The following is a 25,125-nucleotide window of genomic DNA, read 5'->3' as shown; positions in this document are numbered from 1 at the left end:
TTGTAAACGGAATTTGAATGTGTAGTAATTTTAGTGATTCATTGTGATAAAATAGTTCCTTATTAGCTAGGCTTTATTTCACTTATAGTTTTTATATAGAATAAAATTACTTTAATTTTGGATAATATGATTATGTTTTCAAATCATCTATATATCATTTTGATATCTCATGCTATCTTTTTAACTTTATTAATCGATGACCTTAAGAAAGTAGTACCCACTTTAGCGTGACACCATTTTGAACCACGGAACCTGTGAACAAAGAGTCGACAACGGCATAGAAATCATCAAATCATGGACTCCACTGATACAAGCCAGTCTCCTTATGTTTCTGAATTAAAAATTGAGCTATCGAAGATTGATAATAATGATTTTGTACACGCCACACGTCTTCTTACAGAAGGTATGTTTCACTGTAAAATTTGCATGCAACCACGCCGTACAAACCCGGACCATATAAAATTTGTCCTAACATTTGATGAGAATGATTGATTTCATCTCCCAGTTCTTGCTTCTATAACTTGGAACACGTTGATGTAGCGGACGCTGAAGATAAACGACAATAATATGATAATGTACTTGATATTTAGGGGTTCCTGTCCCCACTTCCACTCGCCAGAAGTGGAGTCTAGATCTACAACAAAATTCAGATCAGAATAAGTCAATTACCCAAGATGAAGAAAAGTTAAATATAAGACTTGAAAAATTGTACTTCAGCATAAAAACTTGTGTGTTGGTTAGTGTTTTGTAAATATTGGGAAGAAATTTATTCCTTCCATGTACAGTATTGCATCCACAGGGGGCTCACACAGTGTTTGGCTGTTATATGCTGCTTGATGGTGACCTTAAAATGAGATTTAAGTCATAACCTTAAACCTTATAATATGTATATAAATATAGACAAGTGGCATCACTCGGTAAATAGAGAATTTTCGATCACCCACAGATTCATGCGAGATTTTCCTGAGAAATTCCTCTAATTAAAGAGTTGTTAAATAAAGAATTTCCACAAACTATACTGCGTTGCATAGCTTATTCAATCCACAATTGATAAACACCAACTCTATTCTGATTCCCTTAGTCCACTTTAAGAAATTTATTCCAAACCGTTAATTTCTGTCACAAAATTGCTTACGTGATGTCGCAACACCAAATTCTACGGGTAAAATATCAATTTTAAAAGGGGAAGGTACAATTTAAAAATAAACTCATGCAAACAATATCGCAACATAATTTTTCTATTACCTACCTGCGCAAATAGTCATGAAGCGCTCTTCATTCGTCTGTTTCGAACAAATTGTTCAAATCGGTGCAGAAATCTGCTTTGGCAAAGACATTTTGGAAACTCTGGTCACATGATAAAACCGGTGTATCGAGACCTTTCATTTCATATCGCCGTGAGCAAGAACCAATGAAAATTTGAAGAATTCGTTCGAAACAGACGAATGGCCGGGTGCTACATGCGATTTAGTACATATTCTAGTCATTATCGTGACTAAAAACAAACAGCAAAAGGGTTTAAGATAGGATGAAGATTAACTGAATTAATTTGAAAATATCGTCTGACGCCATATTGACTTCATTATAATTCACGATTTTCAAAAAATATGCACAAATCATGCAATCGCACAGGCTAGTTGCAACATTGCATATATCTTATTTTATCACCAAATTCATTGATAAGGGTTAATGAACATAAGCATTTTCTTTATTCTAGAAACTAAGAGAGTTGAATCTGGAGACAAGTACAAAAATGTACCTATGGTTGAGCTTCATCATGACAAGCCTCACAGCAATGCTGTAAAGATAAGGATTCCAGTCAAAGAATTCCCAAAGGTAAAAGCAATAAAATTTAAGTCATTCAATTAACAATTAATAGTATAGTAATCATATCTTAGAAAATGTTGTCATTTGTTTTTGTAGATGTGAAGACAGCAGGGATTTTTTTGGCTAATTTTATAGCCAATATTGGGTCATATTCCCAATATTATTTTCTCAATCCACAGGAAAAAATTCCCAATTGAAAGTTACAAAATAAAAATATTGATTAAAAATTCTAAAATCTTTGCAAATAAGGACTTCATCACTGTAATAGTGCTTAAATCTTTGAAAATGCCATCATAGACAGTAATTGTTTACATCCATTTAATCACTGCAAAATTTCAGTCATGCATTTTTTCCCAATTTTTAACAAAATACTGCTGAAATTCCCAATTCCATGGGTATGGGTCATGTTCCCAAAATCCTGGAAAAAATCCCTGAGCAGTGAGGGTTCCATCTGTGTCAATTTTAGTTTGCGCCACCAAATTCAACAATTTGAAATAGATATCGCAAATGGCATAAATTATAATAATTTTACAAGGATGACCGGCATTTTTTTGTTAAGATATGCTAGCAGTCATCAGATATAATAGTTTGTTACATCTAACTTCTATAGGTGAACTTTTCTGGAAAGTTGCTAGGACCAAAAGGAAGTACCCTTAAACAGCTCCAACAAGAAACAGGGTGCAAGCTGTCTATTCTTGGCAAAGGATCAATGAGAGATAAAGTTAAGGTAAAATATATTTTAAAGTTTGTTTTTAGGACTCCTAACTACCTGATTTAGAATCATTTTAAGAAGTTCAGGTGACTGTGTGACAAAGAATTTAGTAAGTTCAAGTACATATATCATAATGGTCCATTACTAGATGTTGAAAATGTAATGAAAAGGTATGTCATCTTAGTATTCACATACATTATTAGATAGGGTGTTTATGCCTTAAAACATATTGCATTTTTTAAAAAGGAAAAACATCAGTTTTATGACATTGAAATATCATATAGATATGGTTTTAGCATATTTTGCATAAAACTGCACTGAAAGTGAAATTTTTCCTGATAAAAGCAGTGAAATGTAAAAAAAAGTTGTATTTTGACTTCCATACAAAATAGTGAAAATACCTAATCTCTATAACTGTTTCAATTTTATTCTTACTCTTAGGAAGAAGAGCTTAGAAAAGAAGGCGGCAAGTATGCACATTTGAATGAAGAGTTACATTTAATGGTGGAGTGTTTTGCTGAGACAGTTGATGCCTATGGAAGACTTGCAAACGCCATTACCAAATTGAAAGAATTTATGAACCCAGTAAGAAATAAATGAAACCTGTAATGTTTTAAAACATGCATGATTTAAAATTGTATACAACTTTTTGAAGAAATGTATGCAATATAGCTGAAATTTAATGAAATGTCATTTGTGTAATTAATGAATTTTTAATTAAGAACTTGCGGAGTTGTAATGCGATCATATTCGGTCATTTACTGGGCACTTTTGAAGACAAATGCATAAATTATGACATAACTAATACCAGACTAATTTACAGGGCTCATCCGGAAGGGCGATTCAGGCGAAAACTTCGCCGTGTATATTCCAATTTCGCTCTTCCGATTGATCAAAGAGAAGTCAACATCGCCGATAAAATCTTAATTCCAAATAGTAATTACTTAGCGATGTAAAGAACAGAGATTGTATCCGCCCATATGACGACCGCTAATTATCATTATCCAATCAGAGCGTCGCTTTATACTTCCCTTCTACCTGTAAGCGAAGCGATAGACCGCCTACTCTAAACAGTAAATAATGAGAGCATCGGCCCGAAACGGTATAATTGTGCGATAGTTTGCGAGTTTAGATAATTATACATTGTTTTTTCCCCGATTATCTAAACACGTGCAATCTTCCCTAATTGATATACACGATGCACTTCGATGGTGGGTTTTTAACCCGAGTAAAGGCGATGTGCAATGGATTTTTCACGGCTATCACAAAACTGTTAGTCAATTAAAAATAATCAATTTCATTAATGATCAGCGACCGGATTAAAAACTTAATCATAGTTTTGAATGATTTCAGTCTGTTAACATCAAATTTTTACTGTAAAATTGTTATGTCGCTCACGTCATGGCTACAGGGCGAAATGCCCAAACCTAGCAGTAAAACTAAAAGAAAGTTACTGATTCTGATATTTAAGAAAACCATTTCGCAAAAATCTTGCGATTGGTATGTTGTAGACAGTGGGGGTGTTTGGCATTGTTCTGTTTTTAGAAATGCCAAATTTGACACAGTTTACGCACGTGGGCAAGACATCCCGGCTAAACTACATATCGGTCGTATATCATGTAACGTATATAACAACAAAATTTGTCAAGAAGAAGAGTTCTTATTGTTTCAATATACATATTTGTTTTAATGTCGTAAATATGACGCTCAGATTAAGATTTATCAATTTTGTAAATTTTAAAAAGCATTATTTTTAAAGATATTACCGAATTTAACATTTTCATGAAAATAAAGGGAGGTAATTAGAAATTAATTTTCTACAATTTCTCAGTCAAATTTTTCAATAAGAAATGAATGTATGTAATTTTAGTGATCAAATATAATGTGCACAAATGTTTGCAGTACATATTTTACATATTCTTTGATGTTTGAAAATTGTTTTATAAGCATAATTATATGCATATAAATCTGACATTACAACATTCAGGACGTTCAAAGAAATTTCTGTTACCAGAACAGAATAGAACAGATTTTATTAATCAAAATACAAGGTGACTTCATCTTCTAAGAAAAGTGAGGAAAGAAAAAATATGAATTTGATTTTATCATCACATCTTTCCTTACACATCATTATCAACAAATGTACATGAAAATATATACATGTACACATATTTTGAGAAAGCTTATAAATAGCTGTTCAATAGATATCAAAAATATTTTTTTATATTCATATTTGCAGCTCAAAAACATTTAGATGCCATTTCTACTACTAATTAATCTACTTTTAATTAATACTACTATTAATTAATCTACTATAAATTAATAAACTGGAGAAATATTATAAGTGATGTTAATTGAGTTTATATTATATTTAAAGGATGTATAGCCATGCATGTTAATGCATACACATTGGGTTGTTTCCCTTCTCCCTAATTTTCGCGAGGAAGTCACTTCTCCCTAAAATTTCCCCCCAGGATGAGCCCTGATTTATATCTGCATTTTCTTAAAATAATGTATTAAATTTGAAATTATTATATAGTATTTAATACACATACACACCTGGCTATTTGTCTAGTAATGTTGTCAGTGAATATTATATGTGTCGTATTGTTATGTAGGATGCTGATCCACAGGCTTTGCAGGGTATGATGGCTGCCCAGATGGATGAGAGAGGCTTTTTCAATGGTGAGGGCCATGCTGGACGTGGTGGCCCTGGTCCTAGAGGGGCTCCAGGGGGAAGGGGAGGCATCTTGAATACTCCTGGAGGTAGAGGTGGAATGCCACCTGGCAGGTAAGATAAAAATGTTTTAAGTACTGATTTATAATATTGTAATTTCAAAAGGCTTTATCAGTTTATGATCAAATAAAAAAACAATGCAGATTGTCAGCACAATTTTAAACATTTACCTGAAATATATTCCCACTGAACATTTATAATAATGTATACTGGAGATATTTCAGAAGTAAACTTGGAAACATGCTGCGTTTTGCAGTTCTGTCCCATGTTTGTATACTATAGATATGTTCAGAGAATAAGGCAAGATCATAGTGCTGATGGTGATATGTATTGTCATTTTCAGTCTCCAATCATTGCAACACATTTTAGATATTAAATAATCCATCATTATTTTATCTTGCAATTATACAAGTTCTTTTTTTTATTGCTCAGAATACAAATGAACCGTTTGTCAGTTTATGATTTAAAATGGTACTTCAAAATATTTTTAGAAAATGCCTGTTCAGCTCGTACAGTTTAAGTTAGGGTTTTAAACTTCACGGGTTTGAACCGAAAGGTTTATGTATTTTTACAAGAGAATGATAAAGATATTTGAGCCGCGTCACGACAAAACAAACATAATGGGTTTGTGACAAGCATGGATCCAGACCAGTCTGCGCATCCGCGCAGTTTGATCAGGATCCATGCTGTTCACTATCAGTTTCTCTACTTGTTATAGGGTTTGTAAGCGAACAGCATGGATCCTGATCAGACTGCGCGAAAGCGCAGGCTGGACTGGATCAATGCTGGTCGCAAACCCATTATGTTGGTTTTGTCATGACGCGGCTCATTTATTATCAAATGGCAGGTTTCTTAATTTGCCATGTTACTTGAGAGGTATTGTTGCAACTTGCTTGTTAAAGAAAATAAATCATTCGCAATATTTGTCAAAATTCCATTTCTGTGCTCTTCTATAAGAACCTTATTGGAATAAGATTCAAATATTATATCATAAAACTTAACAATGTCCTGAATGAACATAATTGTAATTAAAGATATTAATGTAATAAAATTGAGTGCTTAACATTGCTGAAAAATGTTGTATTGTTTTTGGGGTGTCATTCATGAATATATTCCCACTGAACATTTATAATAATGTATACTGGAGATATTCCAGAAGTAAACTTGGAAACATGCTGTGTTTTGCAGTTCTGTCCCATGTTTGTATACTATAGATATGTTCAGAGAATAAGGCAAGATCATAGTGCTGATGGTGATATGTATTGTCATTTTCAGTCTCCAATCATTGCAACACATTTTAGATTTTAATCCAACATAATTTTATATCGCAATTATACAAGTTCTTTTTCTAGCTCAGGTTACAAATGCACTGTTGTCTGTTTATGATTTAAAATGATACAAATTTCAATATGTTTTTAGAAAATACCTATTCAGCTCATACGGTTTTAGTTAGGGTTTCAAGCTTAAAGTTACAATACAAACCTGACTAGTGGGTTTGAACTAAAAGGGTTATGCAGGCCTTGACATTAACTTTTTTATTTGGCTGTCCTGTCGGGCAAGTACTTTTGAATATTACTTGCCCTGACCCAAAGCTTGCTTGCCCTTACTTAAACTGGTAAAGTGTTGAAAACAACCCTACATTTATTAGTAAGTTTTGAGAAAAAAGTGTTGGCAATCTTTGAAAATGGGGTTTATTTATTCTCTAGTCATGCTTGGGTTTCATTATATTTTAAGAAATTAAGACATTTTGTGACAAAATCATACTCATATTTATTTTAAGAAATTAAGACATTTTGTGACAAAATCATACTCATATTTTCACTAAAATTGGTTGGAAATAGAAGGAAGGTTATAAGGGGCTAAATAAGATTTTAAAATGTTTTCAGTAATTAAGTTATATGTATTTTTGAAGAAGAAAAAAAGTAAAAAAAAACATGGTTATTCTGACAAAAAATCCAAGTTTTGTGCATTTGATATATAAAAATCACTTAAATATAGTACTTTCTTCATAAAAGAATTTTTATAAAGTTGTGGACAGAAACTTTGTGTGGTTTTTTAGCTCACCTTGCACAAAGTGCAGGTGAGCTTTTAGGATGGCCAACCAAATGGCGTCCGTCGTCTGTCGTCCGTCCACATTTTAAATATTCTAAGGACATCTTCTATGATACCGCAAGGCCAGTGTTAATGAAACTTTGGCAGGAATACTCTTTGTATGAAGCTCTCTATCAAGATTGTTCAAAGAATTTCCATTTCATGCAGAACTCTGTTGCCATGCGCAACCGAAAGAAAAATCTTTAAAATATCTTCTTTTGTAAACGAACTTAAGAGCTAGAGCTTTAGATATTTGGCATGAAACATCTTCTAATGAGTGTCTACCAAGTTTGTTCAAATAAAAGCCCTGGGGTCAAAATTGGTTCCAGCCCCAGGGGGTCATTGATTTTCCCTATATGCATATAGTAAAAACTTAAAAAATCTTCTTTTAAGAACCCAAAGAGCTAGAGCTAAGATATTTTAGCATGAACATCTTCTAATGAGTGTCTACCAAGTTTGTTCAAATAAAAGCCCTGAGGTCAATTGGCCCTGCCCCAGGGGTCATAGATTTTCCCTATATGCATTATAGTAAAAACTTAAAAAATCTTCTTTTAAAGAACCCCAAAGAGCTAGAGCTAAGATAAATTTGACATGATGAAATATCTTCTAGTGAGTGTCTACCAAGTTTGTTTCAAATAAAAGCCCTGGGATCAAAATTTGGCCCGCCCCGGGGGTCATTGATTTTCCCTATATGCATATAGTAAAAACTTAAAAATCTTCTTTTAAAGAACCGTAAGAGCTAGAGCTTAGATATTTGGCATGAAACATTTTCTAGTGAATGTCTACCAAGTTTGTTCAAATAAAAGCCCTGGGGTCAAAATTGGCCCCGTCCCAGGGGGTCATAGATTTTCCCTATATGCATATAGTAAAAACTTAAAAAATCTTCTTTTAAAGAACCCAAAGAGCTAGAGCTAAGATATTTAGCATGAAACATCTTCTAATGAGTGTCTACCAAGTTTGTTAAAATAAAGCCCTGGGGTCGAAATTGGCCCCGCCCCAGGGGGTCATTGATTTTCCCTATATGCATATAGTAAAAACTTAAAAAATCTTCTTTTAAAGAACTCAAAAGCTAGAGCTAAGATATTTAGCATGAAACATGTTCTAATGGGTGTCTACCAAGTATGTTCAAATAAAAGCCCTGGGGTCAAAACTGGCCCTGCCCCGGGGGTCATTGATTTTCCTTATATGTGTATAGCAAAAACTTAAAAATCTTCTTTGAAAAAACCCAAATAGCTTGAGTTTAGATATTATACATGAAACATATTTAAGTAAATATCTACAAAGTTTGTTCAAATAAAAGCCCAGGGGTCAAAACTGGCCCTGCCCCAGGGGTGTCATTGTTTTTAACTATATGTGTGTAGTAAAAACTTAAAAATCTTCTTTTAAAGGGGGGGGGGCCTATATACAGGTGAGCGACCTCAGGGCCATCATGGCCCTCTTGTTTGTGTTTACCACATCTTAAGTCGCGAAAATATGTGACAATTTCATTTACCGATTTTGTTTCTAAATTTACATCTTTTTTCCTTGTGGATATGTCTCTGTATCACATTTGCAGATGAATTGTTATTATTTTTAGCTCACCTGTCACAAAGTGACAGGGTGAGCTTTTGTGATCGCTTTTCGTCCGGCGTCCGTCCGTCGTCCCGCCGTCCGTCCGTCCGTAAACTTTTACTTTAAATGACATCTCCTCATAAACCACTAAGCCAATTTCATCCAAACTTCACAGGAATGTTCCTTTGGTGGTCACCTTTAAAAATTGTTCAAAGAATTTAATTCCATGCAGAACTCTGGTTGCCATGGCAACCGAAAGAAAAAACTTTAAATATCTTCTTTTAAAAAACCATAAGAGCTAGAGCTTAGATATTTGGCATGAAACATCTTCTAGTGAGTGTCTACCAAGTTTGTTCAAATAAAAGCCCTGGGGTCAAAATTGGCCCCGCCCCGGGGGGTCATTGATTTTCCCTATATACATATAGTAAAAACTTAAAAAATGTTCTTTTAAAGAACCAAAAGAGCTAGAGCTGAGATATTTAGCATGAAACATGTTCTAATGGGTGTCTACCAAGTTTGTTCAAATAAAAGCCCTGGGGTCTAAATTGGCCCGGCCCCAGGGGGGTCATTGATTTTCCCTATATGCATATAGTAAAAACTTAAAAAATCTTCTTTTAAAGATCTCAAAGAGCTATGGCTAAGATATTTAGCATCAAACATGTTCTAATAGGTGTCTACCAAGTTTGTTTAAATAAAAGCCCTGGGGTCAAAATTGGCCCCGCCCCAGGGGGGTCATTGATTTTCCCTATATGCATATAGTAAAAACTTAAAAAATCTTCTTTTAAAGAACCAAAAGAGTTAAAGCTAAGATATTTAGCATGAAACATGTTCTAATAAGTGTCTACCAAGTTTGTTCAAATAAAAGCCTTTGGGTCAAAATTGGCCCCGCCCCGGGGGGTCATTGATTTTCCCAATATACATATAGTAAAAACTTAAAAAATCTTCTTTTAAAAAACCATGAGAGCTAGAGCTTAGATATTTGGCATGAAACATCTTCTAGTGAGTGTCTACCAAGTTTGTTCAAATAAAAGCCCTGGGGTCAAAATTGGCCCCGCCCCGGGGGGTCATTGATTTTCCCTATATACATAAAGTAAAAACTTAAAAAATCTTCTTTTAAAGAACCAAAAGAGCTAGAGCTAAGATATTTAGCATTAAACATGTTCTAATGGGTGTCTACCAAGTTTCTTCAAATGAAAGCCCTGGGGTCAAAATTGGCCCTGCCCCGGGGGGTCATTGATTTTCCCAATATGCATTTAGTAAAAACTTAAAAATCTTCTTTTAAAGAACCAAAAGAGCTAGAGCTAAGATTTTTAGCATGAAACATGTTCTAATAAGTGTCTACCAAGTTTGTTCAAATAAAAGCCCTGGGGTCAAAATTGGCCCCGCCCCGGGGGTCATTGATTTTTCCTATATGCATATAGTAAAAACTTAAGAAATCTTCTTTTAAAGAACCAAAAGAGCTACAGCTAAGATATTTAGCATGAAACCTGTTCTAATGGGTGTCTACCAAGTTTGTTCAAATAAAAGCCCTGGGGTCAAAATTAGCCCCGCCCCGGGGGGTCATTGATTTTCCCTATATGCATATAGTAAAAACTTAAAAAATCTTCTTTTAAAGAACACAAAGAGCTATGGCTAAGATATTGAGCATCAAACATGTTCTAATAGGTGTCTACCAAGTTTGTTCAAATAAAAGCCCTGGGGTCAAAATTAGCCCCGCCCCGGGGGGTCATTGATTTTCCCTATATGCATATTGTAAAAACTTAAAAAATCTTATTTTAAAGAACTCTGAAAGAGCTTGGCTAAGATATTGAGCATCAAACATGTTCTAATAGGTGTCTACCAAGTTTGTTCAAATAAAAGCCCTGGGGTCAAAATTGGCCCCACCCCAGGGCGTCATTGATTTTCCCTATATGCATATAGTAAAAACTTAAAAAATCTTCTTTTAAAGAACTAAAAGTGTTAAAGCTAAGATATTTAGCATGAAACATGTTTTAATAAGTGTCTACCAAGTTTGTTCAAATAAAAGCCCTGGGGTCGAAATTGGCCCCGCCCCGGGGGATCATTGATTTTCCCTATATGCATATATTAAAAACTTAAGAAATCTTCTTTAAAAAAACTCAAAGAGCTATGGCTAAGATATTTAGCATCAAACATGTTCTAATGGGTGTCTACCAAGTTTGTTCAAATAAAAGCCCTGGGGTCAAAATTGGCACCGCCCCAGGGGTCATTGATTTTCTTTATATGTGTATAGCAAGAACTTAAAAATCTTCTTTGAAAAAACCCAAATAGCTAGAGTTTAGATATTAAGCATGAAACATCTTCTAGTAAGTGTCTACAAAGTTTGTTCAAATAAAAGCCCTGGGGTCAAAACTGGCCCTGCCCCAGGGGTGTCATTGTTTTTAACTATATGTGTATAGTAAGAACTTTAAAAGAATCTTCTTTCAAAAAGCCCAATGAGCTAGAGCTTAGATGTTTAGCATGAAATATCTTCTTATGGGTGTCTACCGAGTTTGTGCAAATAAAAGCCCTTGGGTTAAATTGGCCCTGCAACGTTGGGGGCCTATATACAGGTGAGCGACCTTAGGGCCATCATGGCCCTCTTGTTACAATTATCTACAGGAGAAACGTTTTTTCTTTGAGGATATACGATAAATTTTAGATTTTAACAGCAAAAATAAACAGCCAGAAATCGGCAAATGTTTAGACGGCTAAATTAAACAAAGTTCAAGGCTGTGATTTGAACTTTAACAGGGTTTGAACACCTTTAATAAGAAGAGGTGTTGACATAATTAATAATGTTAATCAAGTTTTGACATATTCATCAGACAACTGGATAGCCTGTGTACATGTACAATTGCCCCTGCTGTGAGGTTCGTTATTTATCGTCTCCACAAATGTGATCCGTTCTAATTAAGTCTAATTAAGATTGACATTGTAATTTGCAAGGATTATTGGTCATAATATTGGAATTTTATATGTTTACTTATGATTTTTTTCACTTGCCCTGTCGGACAAGTTCTTTTGAAATTCACTTGCCCTGACCAAACTTTTGGTTGTCCCGGGCAGTCGGACAACCATTAATGTCGAGCCCTGTTATGTATTTTTACAAGACAATAATATAGATAGTTGTTATCAAATGGCAGGTTTTAAATTTGCCCTGTTACCAGAGAGGTATTGTTGCAACTTGATTGTCAAAGTAAATAAATCATGTACAATATTTGTTCAAATTGCATTCCGACGTTGTTCTAAAAGTACCTTAAAAGCAATTATTTGGAATAAATTTAGATGTTATAATTAATATTATATCACAACACTTAACAGTGAACATAATTGTAATGAAAAATATTAATGTAAAAGTAATAAGATTGAGTGCTTAACATTGCCAAAAAATGTTGTATAGTTTTCAACTTTTTTTGGGGTGTCATTCATGAATATATTCCCGCTGAACTACTATGATAATGTATACTGGAGATATTCCAGAAGTAAACTTGGAAACATGCTGCGTTTTGCAGTTCTGTCCCATGTTTGTATACTATAGATATGTTCAGAGAATAAGGCAAGATCATAGTGCTGATGGTGATATGTATTGTCATTTTCAGTCTCCAATCATTGCAACATTATTACAAGTTTAAGCTTGTGTGCATATAGTGTTCATGTGAGCTTTAGTTATGTCCAGGGCATTGATTTTATGTAGAAAATTAGAATTATCTTTTTAGAGACCGAAATGCATGGACTTTATTTTGATTAAACTTTTGCTACTCCAACCCTTTTATCATAAACTTACCTTGCATTTTTTCAGATTTTATGATTTTAATTTGCTCTCTTATTATAGGGGAGGAGGTTCAGCTCCACCAGTTGGAAGAGGGACCCCACCACCAAGAGGAGGTCTAGCACCAAGAGGTGCCCCATCTCAAAGAGGGGCACCTCCCCAACGTGGGGCGCCAGCTCCTCGTGGTGTTCCCCCTCCCCGTGGTGTTCCAACTATGCGAGGTGCTCCTGCACCAAGAGGGGCACCCCCTGCTAGAGGAGCACCAGTTGGGAGAGGGGCAGCACCACCAAGCAGAGGGGCTCCTGCTTCCAACAGGGGGCGAGCTATGCCACCACCAGTATCATTATCAAGGGCACCACCTGCTTTATCAGACTATGATGATTATGGCACAGAATCTGCTTACAGTCAAGATCCAGTGAGTTATTTCATTAAACTATTTCTATAGTTGTCAATGATTAAGTCCAAAGCATATTTAGTGTTTTTACCCTTGCTTTGGGAATGGTGCCGGACCGCCGGTACCAGACAGATTGGGAAAAAACCATCGGTTTGACTCAAATTGGAAATTTAAATAAGATGCAAAATTATAAATATTCATTGGGAATTTCTTTATATAGGGAGACATGAAAATTATGCATAATATACACTTTAAAACCATGTATTATTAACTTTAATAATTATTTTGCTACTTGAGGTGGGAAAAAAATTGATAATCATAACAATTGTAAAATGATGTTTAGGTGTGAAACACTAAAAGTATGAAATGAACTGGGTATGAATATCACTCATGTGATTATACTTGGTTTTTATCGTATATCACTTATCAATGACATGACTGTTTTTGTTTACCTTTAAATTCGCCGATTTTTGAGGAAATTTTCAGTGTTATTTATGGAATTTATCAGATATGAATTGGGAAATTTGCTGTCTATTTTCTATTGGGAATGGTGCCATTTTCCAGTATCAGTTATATAAGGGGGAAAAAACACTGATATTAAGAATATGATATTTTATGCACATAATTTTGACTTTGTAATTACTATTATTGAAGTGTAAGTTGAGTGGGGAAAAAAATAATTGACCATGTCTTGTGCATTATAATGAATATTGTTGAGGAGCAAAAAAAGTTTGTTGACGTCCTTTATCTTATCTTGGAAGTTCTGTGTCATATATTGGTAGTACAGACATAAATTAAGATAATCTACACAAGAAAAAATATAAATCACCCAGAAAATACTGCCTATTGCCTTAATGTTCATTGAAGATCTTCACATCTCTAATCTGAAGGACTACTGAATTGATGCTCTTTATAGCAATGCAAGGGGGCAGACATCATGTTTGTAAGATGTTCTTTATGTCTATTATTTCAGTATGCCCAGTCATATACTGCACAAGAGAGCTATGATGATGCCTACACCAGGAGAGACCCATACGCTGAAGAGCAATACCAGGAACCAGTTTCTGCTGCAGGGTAAGCATAGTTAATTGTACTTTTTATACATCATTAAATTATTATAAACGGAATGTCAGAGGTCTTCAAGAGAGATTTTTTTGAAAGATACTTCATCTTTTCATTACTTTTTTTATGGAATGAAGTCTTCCTCATTGTTATTTCCTGCACTATCCAAGCTCTTGTCTTACTGTGAAGCACTAACAAACGTTCAGTGCTCTGTCATACTGACTGTTCTTGCTGCTTTATGTTTTTCTTCTACCTTCAAATTTTTCATTAGATATTTGCACTATATATGATGAAAATTGTTTTCTTATTACATAATCTTTTATGTAAATACCTGTTTTAATAAATTTCAGAGATACCCAATACTTTGATTATGGACATGGAGCTCAATCATACACAGATGAATATGGTAAGCCTAGAACAAGTAAAATGTTATGTCTTTAGAATTTGTTTATTTTTAGCTGTACTATTGAAAAAATATGATGTCAGACCTATTTTACTCACCACAGCATCACACTTTGGTTAAGCTTTTAGGTGCAATATGGAAATGGGTTGGAAACTTGCATCATTGTTCTCTGAATATCTTACATACTGGTCCCATAACTGTTGAGTAAGGCTCCCACATTTACAATTTTTGTAAATGTTTACACAATTGCTAAGAACTGAAACAATACCGTTTAAACGGCAATACTTCTATGCACTATACTACACCATGTATTAAGGTCGCCAAATGATCACATACTTTCTATTTTTGATACATGTACAAATAAATAATGTTAAGGGCTCATTGTGTCGGCACACATTTTCTGCAAGTATCAAAGGAAAATCAACTTTACCAAAAATATATTATGACACGAGCGAGTATTGTACGGTAATGCTGTGTGGAAGGTTGTAAACACCCATTTTCCGTTTTTACTTTGGAATAAACCAATTAGAATTGATAAAATCCGTGAGAACAGGCAATGATTAAGATATATTGTAAGGCAATATTGTCATTTCAATTAAACGGTAAAAAATATCGTAAACGTTTACAAATGAAAATGGAAACAAATCCGTTTAAACGTGAAACCGTAGGGCCCTTACTCTTGAGTTACCTTTTTATACGCCCGTTTGAAAAACGGGACGTATTATGGGAACGCCCCGGGCGGGCGGCGTCCAATTTTGTCCGGAGCATATCTCCTACATGTATGGAGGGATTTTAATGAAACTTCATAGAAATGTTCACCACTATGAGGAGCAGTGTCGCGCATATGAACCAGGTCTCTAGGTCAAAGGTCAAGGTCACACTTACAGGGTTTTACATCTCTTTGAAATTTTAGGGGTCCAGTGGATGCACAGCCTAGAAAAGTAGGGGTCCAGGCCTGAATTTTAGGGGTTCAAAATTATTTTCACTATAAAAGACTATGAAGACCACTCTATTTTGCTTAAAATCATTTATTTACCCTGTAAGAGATATGCATGTATATTGTACTGTTTTCATAAGAAGTATATGATTTCAATATCTTTTATCACTAGGTTTTTTTATAGCCCTTTAGTAGCCCTTTGTGCTATTTCCAAGGCTTATAAGTCTTTGAGTGGCTGGAATGTCAAGTTTTAGTAGCATATTTTGTTATTGATAAGGTGATTACACCAACAGACTGAAAGTATATGATTTCAATATCTTTTATCACTAGGTTTTTTTATAGCCCTTTAGTAGCCCTTTGTGCTATTTCCAAGGCTTATAAGTCTTTGAGTGGCTGGAATGTCAAGTTTTAGTAGCATATTTTGTTATTGATAAGGTGATTACACCAACAGACTGAAAGTATATGATTTCAATAACTTTTATCACTAGGTTTTTTTATAGCCCTTTAGTAGCCCTTTATGCTATTTCCAAGGCTTATAAGTCTTTGAGTGGCTGGAATGTCAAGTTTTAGTAGCATATTTTGTTATTGATAAGGTGATTACACCAACAGACTGAAAGTATATGATTTCAATATCTTTTATCACTAGGTTTTTTTATAGCCCTTTAGTAGCCCTTTGTGCTATTTCCAAGGCTTATAAGTCTTTGAGTGGCTGGAATGTCAAGTTTTAGTAGCATATTTTTGTGTCGCCTTGAAAAGGTGACATATAGGGGTTACTTTTGTCGGCGGCGTCTGTGTCGGCGTCGTTGTCGTTGTCGGCGTCGGCGTCCGCTAAAGCTTGTCCGGAGCAGAACTCAGTCACTATAAGTCTGATTGACTTCAAACTTGGTATGCATGCTTCTTTCAATAACCCGAAGTGCAGTGCACAAGGACCGGTACTCTGCAGTTCTTATTTTTTTAGTTATTGCCCTTTGTTAATTTTCATACTTTAATTTTGTCCGGGCCATTTCTCTTCAACTAAAAAAGCTATAGACTTGAAACTTCATAGGATGATAGATCTCATTAAGAAGAAATGCAGTGCACAAGAACCAGTACTCTGCACTTCCTAATTTTTGAGTTATTGCCCTTTGTTAATTTTCATACTTTATTTTTGTCCGGGCCATTTCTCCTAATGTATAAAAGCCATTGACTTGAAACTTCATAGGATGATAGGTCTCATTAAGAAGAAGTGCAGTGCACAAGAACTGGTACTCTGCATTTCTTATTTTTTGAGTTATTGCCCTTTGTTTATTTTCATTTTTAGCTCGACTTTTCTATGAAAAGGGGAGCTATCCTACTCGCCCCGGCGTCGGCGTTGGCGTCACACCTTGGTTAAGTTTTTCGTACCACCCCACTTTATTTCAGAAGTATTACAAGTATGGCTTTGAAACTTACCATACTTGTTCACCATCATAACCTCCATCTACAGACAAGAGTACATAACTCTGTCAAGGTTTTTGACAGAATTATGGCCCTTTTTTGACTTAGAAAGTGTATTGAGCTTGGTTAAGTTTTTTGTACCACCTCACTTTATTTCAAAACCATTGGAGGTATTGCTTTGAAACTGACCATACTTGTTTACCATCACGACCTTCATCAACAGACAAGAGGACATAACTCTGTCAAGGTTTTTGACAGAATTATGCCCCTTTTTGACTTAGAAAATACATTGAATATGGGTAAAATCCACTTATTGCCTTAACCCTTTGAGATATTGCTTTGAAACTTTTAATGCTATTTCACATCATTACCCCCATCTGTACGCAAGAGAAGGTAACTCTGTCAAGGATTTGTTTTAAAAATTAAGGCCTTTTATCGACTTAGAATCTTGGTTAAGTTTTTAGTACCAGTCCACTTTTTGACTGAACTGTTTGAGATATTAATTTGAAAGTTGGAATACTTGTTTACAATCATGATTCCCAAACATGTCCAGGAGAAGGTAATTCTGTCAAAGATTTTATTTGAATTATGGCCCTTAACTGTCAATGTTTTGTATTATAGGCAAGCACTAAAAAACTTAAAAAATCTAAAAAAATTCATTCCTATCCACTTGTTCACTTTACCATAAATTATGTCATATAAACATTGCTGTAATATTCAAGGGTATCAAACAACTAGTTCACTTTAAAAATACAGAGATTCTTGTATTGCCTTTTACTGCAAAAACTTTTTTTATTGGCAAGCAATAAAAAAGTCGAGCGCGCTGTCTTACGGACAGCTCTTGTTTAATTTTGTCCGGGCCATTTCTCCTTAAGTATAAATGCTATGGACTTGAAACTTCATAGGATGATAGATCTCATTATTAAGAAGTGCAGTGCACAAGAATCGGTACTTTGCATTTCTTAATTTTTGAGTTATGGCCCTTTGTTAATTTTCATACTTAATTTTTGTCCAGGCCATTTCTCCGAAAGTATAAAAGTTATGGACTTGAAACTTCATAGGATGATAGATCTCATTAAAAAGAAGTGCAGTGCATAAGAACTGATACTCTGCATTTCTTATTTTTGAGTAATTGCCCTTTGTTGATTTTCTTACTTTATTTTTGTCCTGGTCATTTCTCCTCAAGTATGAAAGCTATGGACTTGTGTTATTGATAAGGTGATTACACCAACAGACTGAAAATTTGTACTGATCTATTTGTAAATATTTTAGCTGAACTAGTAAACACACAATATATAACTTTACAGACCAGTCAGCTAAATATGTTGCGTTTTTAAAAATATCATATAACAAAAGGCTGACGAAACCGCTTTTGCACCTCCTCATAAGCTGGGACATACTTGATGTCCCTGTCAAAGTTAAGTTCGCCGAAACCATTATATTTATAACACCAACGATAATAACATACCCAGTGACTTACTTTCTATAACACTATGAAAATAAGTTTGCAAAAAGCACTGCCTTTTTTATTATCGCCGTTCATGTACAAAATACATTCGCATCGACATTGGATACGCTAACCAATAGTAATTGCTTGTTATAAATAGTCCGTCTAAATATAGCAACAGAAAAACCAAAAACAGCTACCTAAAATAGATTTTACGGTAAACGTCATCAGTTACTGTAGCTTGCACGATAAACGTCATCAGTTTCTGCAGCGGGCACTTGCAAATAGCATGCGCAGTAGATTTCAATTATGTTAACTTCCGAAATAAACAATGCAAGCATTTTCTGCTCGCTGTATTAGATTTAAATGGAATTTTGTGAGCTTCGAGAAGAAAGAGATAAAATCATGTCGGGCCAGAAACAATAATATCTATTGTCTAGGATTATTTTTGTGCGTACACTTGGACGCAAGTGGATAACTTATATGCGTACATGTCAAAATTTATGCGTATAGGGACGCAAAATTCTGCGTCCCGTAAAACCCTGCACTTAGAGCTCATTGAAAAATGCTTGTCCGGAGCAAAACTTCCACATGTATAGAGGGATTTCAATATTACTTGGCACAAATGTTCACCATTGTGAGGCGGAGTGTCGCGCGCAAGATTCAGGTCCTTGCGGCCAAGGTCACACATAGAGGTCAAAGTTCAGATAAAAATATGAAGATGTGTATATGGACCATTTAGTCATCATTTATTGAGGGATTGTAACACAAATGGTCATTATCAAAACTATGGCTGTGATACATATAATTTAGGTCCATATATACAAGGTCAAGGTCACTAAAGATGATGAAATATCCAGATTTTGTCCGGAGCATATCTCCTACACGCATGGAGGGATTTTAATGAAATTTCATAGAAATGTTCACCATTATGAGAAGCCATATCACGCACATGAACTAGGTCTCTAGGTCAAAGGTCAAGGTGACACTTAGAGCTCATTGAAAAACGCTTGTCCGGAGCAAAACTTCCACATGCATAGAGGGATTTCAATATAACTTGGCACAAATGTTCACCATTGTGAGGCGGAGTGTCGCGCACAAAATTCAGGTCCCTGCAGCCAAGGTCAAGGTCACACATAGAGGTCAAAGTTTAGATAAAAGTATGAAGATGTGTATAGGGACGATTTAATCATCATTTATTGAGGGATTGTAACACAAATGGTCATTATCATGACTACGGCTGTGACACATGTACTTTAGGTCAATATATGCAAGGTCACTAAAGATGGTAAAATATCCAGATTTTGTCTGGAGCATATCTCCTACATGTATGGAAGAATTTTTATAATACTTTATGGAAATGTTCACCACCATGATATGTATTGCTCCATGCATGATCCAGGTCTCCAGGTCAAAGTCACACTTAAAGCTCATTGAAAAACACTTGTCCAGAGCAAAACTTCTACATTCATAGGGGGATTTCAATATAACTTGGCACAAATGTTCACCATTGTGAGGCTGAGTGTCGCACGCAAAATTCAGATCCCTGCGACCAAAGTCAAGGTTACACATAGAGGTCAAAGTTCAGATAAAAATTTGAAGATGTGTATAGGGACCATTTAGTCATCATTTATTGATGGATTGTAGCACAAATGGTAACTATCATGACTACAGATGTGACACATTTAATTTAGGTTAATATTTGCAAGGTCAAGGTCACTGGAGATGATTAAATATCCAGATGTTGTCCGGAGCATATTTTCTACATGCATGGAGGAATTTTAATGTTACTTTATAGAATTGTTCACCACCATGAGATGTAGTGCCCTGCACATGAACCAAGTCTCTAGGTCAAAGGTGAAGGTCACAGTTAGAGCTCATAGAAAAATGCTTGTCTGGAGCAAAACTTCTCCATGCATAGAGGGATTTCAATATAATTTGGCACAAATGTTCATCATTGTGAGGCTGAGTGCCGTGCATTAAATTCAGGTCCCTGCGACCAAGGTCAAGGTCACACATCCTGTGCATATCTTCCCTACTGATTTGTTTTAAGGTTTATTTAACAACACAGTGCCAAGAATAAAAACTTGCTTGCTAGATAACACTTATCCATAATGCCCCCATCTCCATCTAAAGCTTTCGTAAACGGGCGTATTTTGTGACTATGGCACCCTTGTTCATGAAGTTAATCCCCTTTTCTTATTTCAAAGCACTGAGAATAGTCAAGTGACAGCTCTTAGTAAGTATTCAGGGGCCTTAATTCCCCTGATCAACTATTACCTACAATTAAAAAAAAAATCATATATTTCTATCTTTGTCCAATGATTAATTTCTATTTCCACCAAATTTTGTATGCTCACATCTTAAGTGATTGATGATGATGTCATTAAAAGTCTTTGATCTTGATAGAATATAATTATAACTTTTTTTTGAAAGAAAAAAAATGCCTTTGTAAATACTTGATTTTGAACAAAAATGGTATAATTTTAAATTGTTGTCATTTTTAAAATTGACCTTAATTATCAAGGTCAGATGATTGATTTTGAAGCAGATAAAAATTGTATAGGTACCGGCTTAAAATATATAAAAACATTCAAGTTTCTTGACAGACTTTTTTTTCCCCCAAAAAATAAATCATGAATGTATAAATCTTAGTTTAGATTTTTTAGTGGTAATTGACTATGTTGTCAACTTAATGTAAGTCAAAACCTTATGAGAAATAATTTGAAAAGAAAAATAAACGTAAGGGGAATGTGTATCTCGTATGTTTCCCTTTTTAAAATAAAAAACAACAGCTTGATTTGCAAGTATTGATTATTTGCGACATTTGTTTTACATCGATCTTGTAGTAAATTGTTTGAATGGATAAACCTTGCTCTATTTCATGTTGGAATTGTTCATTGTCAGTTTAAGGATATCCGCTGTTTTCAGATACCTCACGGATACAATCAAGACCACCACCACATACATCTGGTTATGACAGTCGTGCTATGAAAGCCCCACCACCAATAGCCTCAAGAGGTGCACGCGGTGCCAGAACACATCCATATGATACAACAGCACGACCAGGTGTTGCACCAAGTCGCTACAGCAGTTACTGAAGACATCTTAAATCACCAATAGACATCTATTCTTAATGTTGTTGTATGTTGAACCTATACAAGCGAGTCTGCGAACATGGAGGTACATGTTTACGCTTTTTTGCGTAGATTTGCTGCCAACTTAAGATTTCAGTTTTACAATTTTAGTTCATTACTCTAAATCAGGGAAGGAAATCTTAAAACGTGTAATATAATTTGACTTTTACACCTGCAAAAGTACAACAAACAAAAACAAACTTAAAATCATGTCCTATATAAATGTTCTTAGTGGTTTTTAAATCAGAAAAGCTTTTAGGTTGTAATATAGGTGTGTCAAGGTTAATTTTTTTAAAACAGTGTTTTATAAATTTGTAAATAACTGCTTTTTGTGATAACAGACTAAAGTATTGCATAATTAATGCCAAACAAAACTTTAAAAAAAAAGTAATAATAGAAACTACTTCTGTAACTAAACTTATAAAATATTCAACTGTTTTAGTTGGTTAAACAAAGAGAAGCATATAAAGGAAGTTAAATAACTAAAACAATAAATACACTCACTAATTAATATGCCAAATTCATTTCATATATATTGTAATACATGTTCAGTTGTAATATTGTCGTCATTTTTTGTATTCTCATTTCAATAAAGCATAAAACTCCTGAAACTTATTACTTGTAATTAATCAACTGTGTTTATTTTAGTTTTATTTCAGATTTCAAGCAAATAAATGTTCAAAGAAATAATAAGTAAAACATCTTATAAGATGTATTTATTTAAAAATAACAATTTTATGTATTTTTATGTCTTGCACATCTCTCAATGATATGTTGAAAATAAAAAAAAGCAGGCCTACTAGTAACTGCATGAATAAGGAAAATCTACTAATATATAAAATGTTGAAACAAATCTTTAAATATTGCATAAATATCAAGTTGTGCATGTAAAAGAATATAATTTTTTTTTGCATTAGAAATAATGAGTGCATGCTACATGTCATCAAAGATTTGTAATTATGGATGAAAGAGTTGCTTAAAAGAAATTGAATTTACATTTTTCAATTTGTTTAAACTAGAAGGCCTGTAATTATGTAATGAAACATGACCCTAAGCAAGAGTAAATTTTTCTTTGATTTATTTCTTTGCCTCTGGAGTCAAATATATTGATAATTAAACTTTATAAAATCTATACATTGAAGTGGAGAATTCAATAACACCAAATAAACACTGGTAGTTGTTATAAATACATGGAAATAATGTTTGTACAAATATGATGCTGTTAAATTTTAACATGTGATTCATATATTTAACTGATTTCTGTTTAAAACAATGATGGAAGTGGCAAAATTAATTGAATGGGTCGGTAGATACATGAATGATAAATGATGTTGTGCAACAAAATAACGATTGTTGACATTGTTAACTGATGATATATTTATATTAAACTAAATATGTTATCAAACTTTTCTCTAGAATAGTATCAATTGTTCAAGTTCATCTTTATGCAAGAAACTAAGAGAGGATACTGAACCATTTCATGTCTGGGTATTTAGAGAAAAATTAACAAAATTTCAGAAGCTCTCTTGACTACAATGTTTCTTGAGTGGTTGCCTTTCCTTGTTATTCTAGAGGTTTCCAGTTCAGCAGGTCAAAAATACTCCCTTTCATGTACACAAATGTACTTGCCTGAGCACTTACAATTTAAACTCAAAATACACAAGGTTGCTTTTGTTTTAATTTCAATCGAGACCACTTGAACATTTTAGTTTCCAAGTCATTGTTTTCTAATATTACTGTTTATTATTGATCTTGTACATCTAATTCTTGTACATTTTGTTTCTGTTTTTCATTGGACAATTGTCCGATAAACAATATTTTAAGTTTATGAGCATGAAAAGAAAAATATTTATTGGTTTTCTGTGGTCTGGATCATATTAACCATTATATAGACCCAGCATATAAAATGGCAATCCAAGACAAGAACCAGCCCGTCAAATGGGTCATTTATAGCAAAGTTACAAACCTTGCACTGCTGTAACTTAAAGTTACATTAATGTGAATTTAAGGAAGATCTAACCAACATTATATTTGTACTGGTTACTGGAGTAAAGTGAAATCATTTGTGAAAATACATGGAAACAAGAGCAGTTACATAATATGCCTCAATTTAGATACCTTCTATTATTGAAACTTGTATTGCAAGCTGTAAATAAACTTGTTTTTATTTTACAAAAGGGCTGTGACATGAACATAGTGGACATGCTTAAAATAGCTTGTCAAAAAATTTTACGCTCCCCAATTTCATCTATCAAGATATCATTACACCTCAGAATATTTGCACAATTGTTTATATGATCATCAGAATTAAGACTTTTCAACACATTTATTTCAAATTAACAGGCTTTTGTCAAATTCATGGACAAGTTATTCTCACAAAAGAAAAAAAACAACTTTAAACAATTTTCACTTTTAATAATCACTTCAAGATAGCAACAAAAGTTCAAGGGTTTCTTCTTGGATTAGTAACAATATATAAAAGGTATTTTATCAAACTTTGCTAACCAATAAGTTTAAACAGTGTCACAGCCCAGTAAAATCATGTCAATTTGTTATTCAATAAATGTAAATAGATAAAGCAGGAAAAGGAGACACAAGTCATCAGCATATTAAAGGATTAAAATGAGCAGAGTAAATAACAAGAAATCAGCAACATTAATTTTTATCTGGAGCCAATGAAGGTAAAGTAGAAAAATTTCCCAAGTAAAACCTAAATGTTGAATTGTCTTCGTGAATTTAATGCTGATGCGACTTTTTTTTGACAATTGTTACAGGATGAAAATGAAAAAAAAAACCTCATGTACTTATGTAATCATAATGTATCAATGAATTTAATGGTGTAACTTTTCTGACAATGTTTCAAAGGTAAAAGACAGGAGTCATTTCTTGTCCTATTAAAGCGTTTCTGTAAAATTCTTAACTTTGTCTGCTTAAATGACAATAACATAATTTTGAAGAAAAAAAATAAAATAAATGCTTGTGACATCGCAAAAAAAAGGAATTTTTGTTTGTATCTACTTAGTACTTACATTTGATTTCAAAAATTTAAAATTGATAAATATCTATGGAAAAAACAAAAGTGAGCTAAGTAAACTTGTATCAAAAATACATTTATGCTGAAAAATAAAAGTTGTTTTCTGAAACATTGCCTATAATGATATAATTTCAACGTTTCAGTCCCTATCTGTTCTAAACATTGTTTCTAAAATAGAAAACCAAAAAAATATAAATTGGCTTTTAAAGTTTTGAAAGCTAAATCATGATTATTTAATAAACACTTTTCGCAGAATTTAATCCATTAAAATACAAAGTACAAATGAACAATTATTGAGATACAAGTAATGAATTTTTCATTGAATATTATTATGATTTGATTTAAACATTTTTACACTGTTTTGTAGGCTGGAGAGGAACGGTTGGATTGTTGCCAACCTGGAAACAAGTCATGCTTGTGAAGATGGGACTATACTAGCCCAACAACAGATTGTTACTGATAGAACATGTTGAGAGGATAGGATATCAATATTCCAGTCAGAGTTGTTATAAACCTAAGGAAAAATTATTTAAGAACAGTAGAAATTCAAGTGAACAGTGTGTTTCATGTGGGGAAGATAATAAAATGTTGAAAGTTTTATATTTGTT

At 33.8% G+C, this 25,125-nt stretch overlaps 1 protein-coding gene and 1 long non-coding RNA gene across 3 annotated transcripts; one reads left to right on the top strand and one right to left on the bottom strand.

Moving 5' to 3' along the window:
- Positions 1–214: 214 nt before the first annotated feature.
- On the top strand, positions 215–25,115 carry LOC132755598 (KH domain-containing, RNA-binding, signal transduction-associated protein 2-like). 2 transcript variants are annotated; one of them, XR_009629231.1, is made up of 10 exons: positions 215–403; positions 1,718–1,836; positions 2,438–2,554; positions 2,981–3,124; positions 5,158–5,330; positions 12,751–13,102; positions 14,055–14,155; positions 14,494–14,549; positions 21,278–21,529; positions 24,885–25,115. XR_009629231.1 is itself a non-coding variant. In XM_060746485.1 (9 exons), the coding sequence occupies exons 1-9, from the start codon at positions 295–297 to the stop codon at positions 21,445–21,447; spliced, it is 1,341 nt and encodes a 446-aa protein (XP_060602468.1). In that variant the 5' UTR covers positions 215–294; the 3' UTR covers positions 21,448–22,094. The 2 variants fall into 2 exon arrangements, 1 of the variants encoding a protein (XP_060602468.1); XM_060746485.1 differs by lacking the exon at positions 24,885–25,115 and having other exon boundaries at positions 21,278–22,094.
- On the bottom strand, positions 8,806–12,007 carry LOC132755601 (uncharacterized). Its single transcript, XR_009629232.1, has 2 exons — positions 11,526–12,007; positions 8,806–8,943 (listed from the first exon to the last, which is right to left on the bottom strand). It is a non-coding gene; the product is annotated as an uncharacterized LOC132755601 (long non-coding RNA).
- Positions 25,116–25,125: the final 10 nt, after the last annotated feature.

This window comes from Ruditapes philippinarum, unplaced genomic scaffold, assembly GCF_026571515.1.
Source record: "Ruditapes philippinarum isolate M1 unplaced genomic scaffold, ASM2657151v2 ctg728_1_1_1_1, whole genome shotgun sequence".
NCBI lineage: Eukaryota > Metazoa > Mollusca > Bivalvia > Venerida > Veneridae > Ruditapes > Ruditapes philippinarum.
Note: the sequence above shows the minus strand (reverse complement) of the source record. Positions and strands in the feature narration are given on the sequence as shown.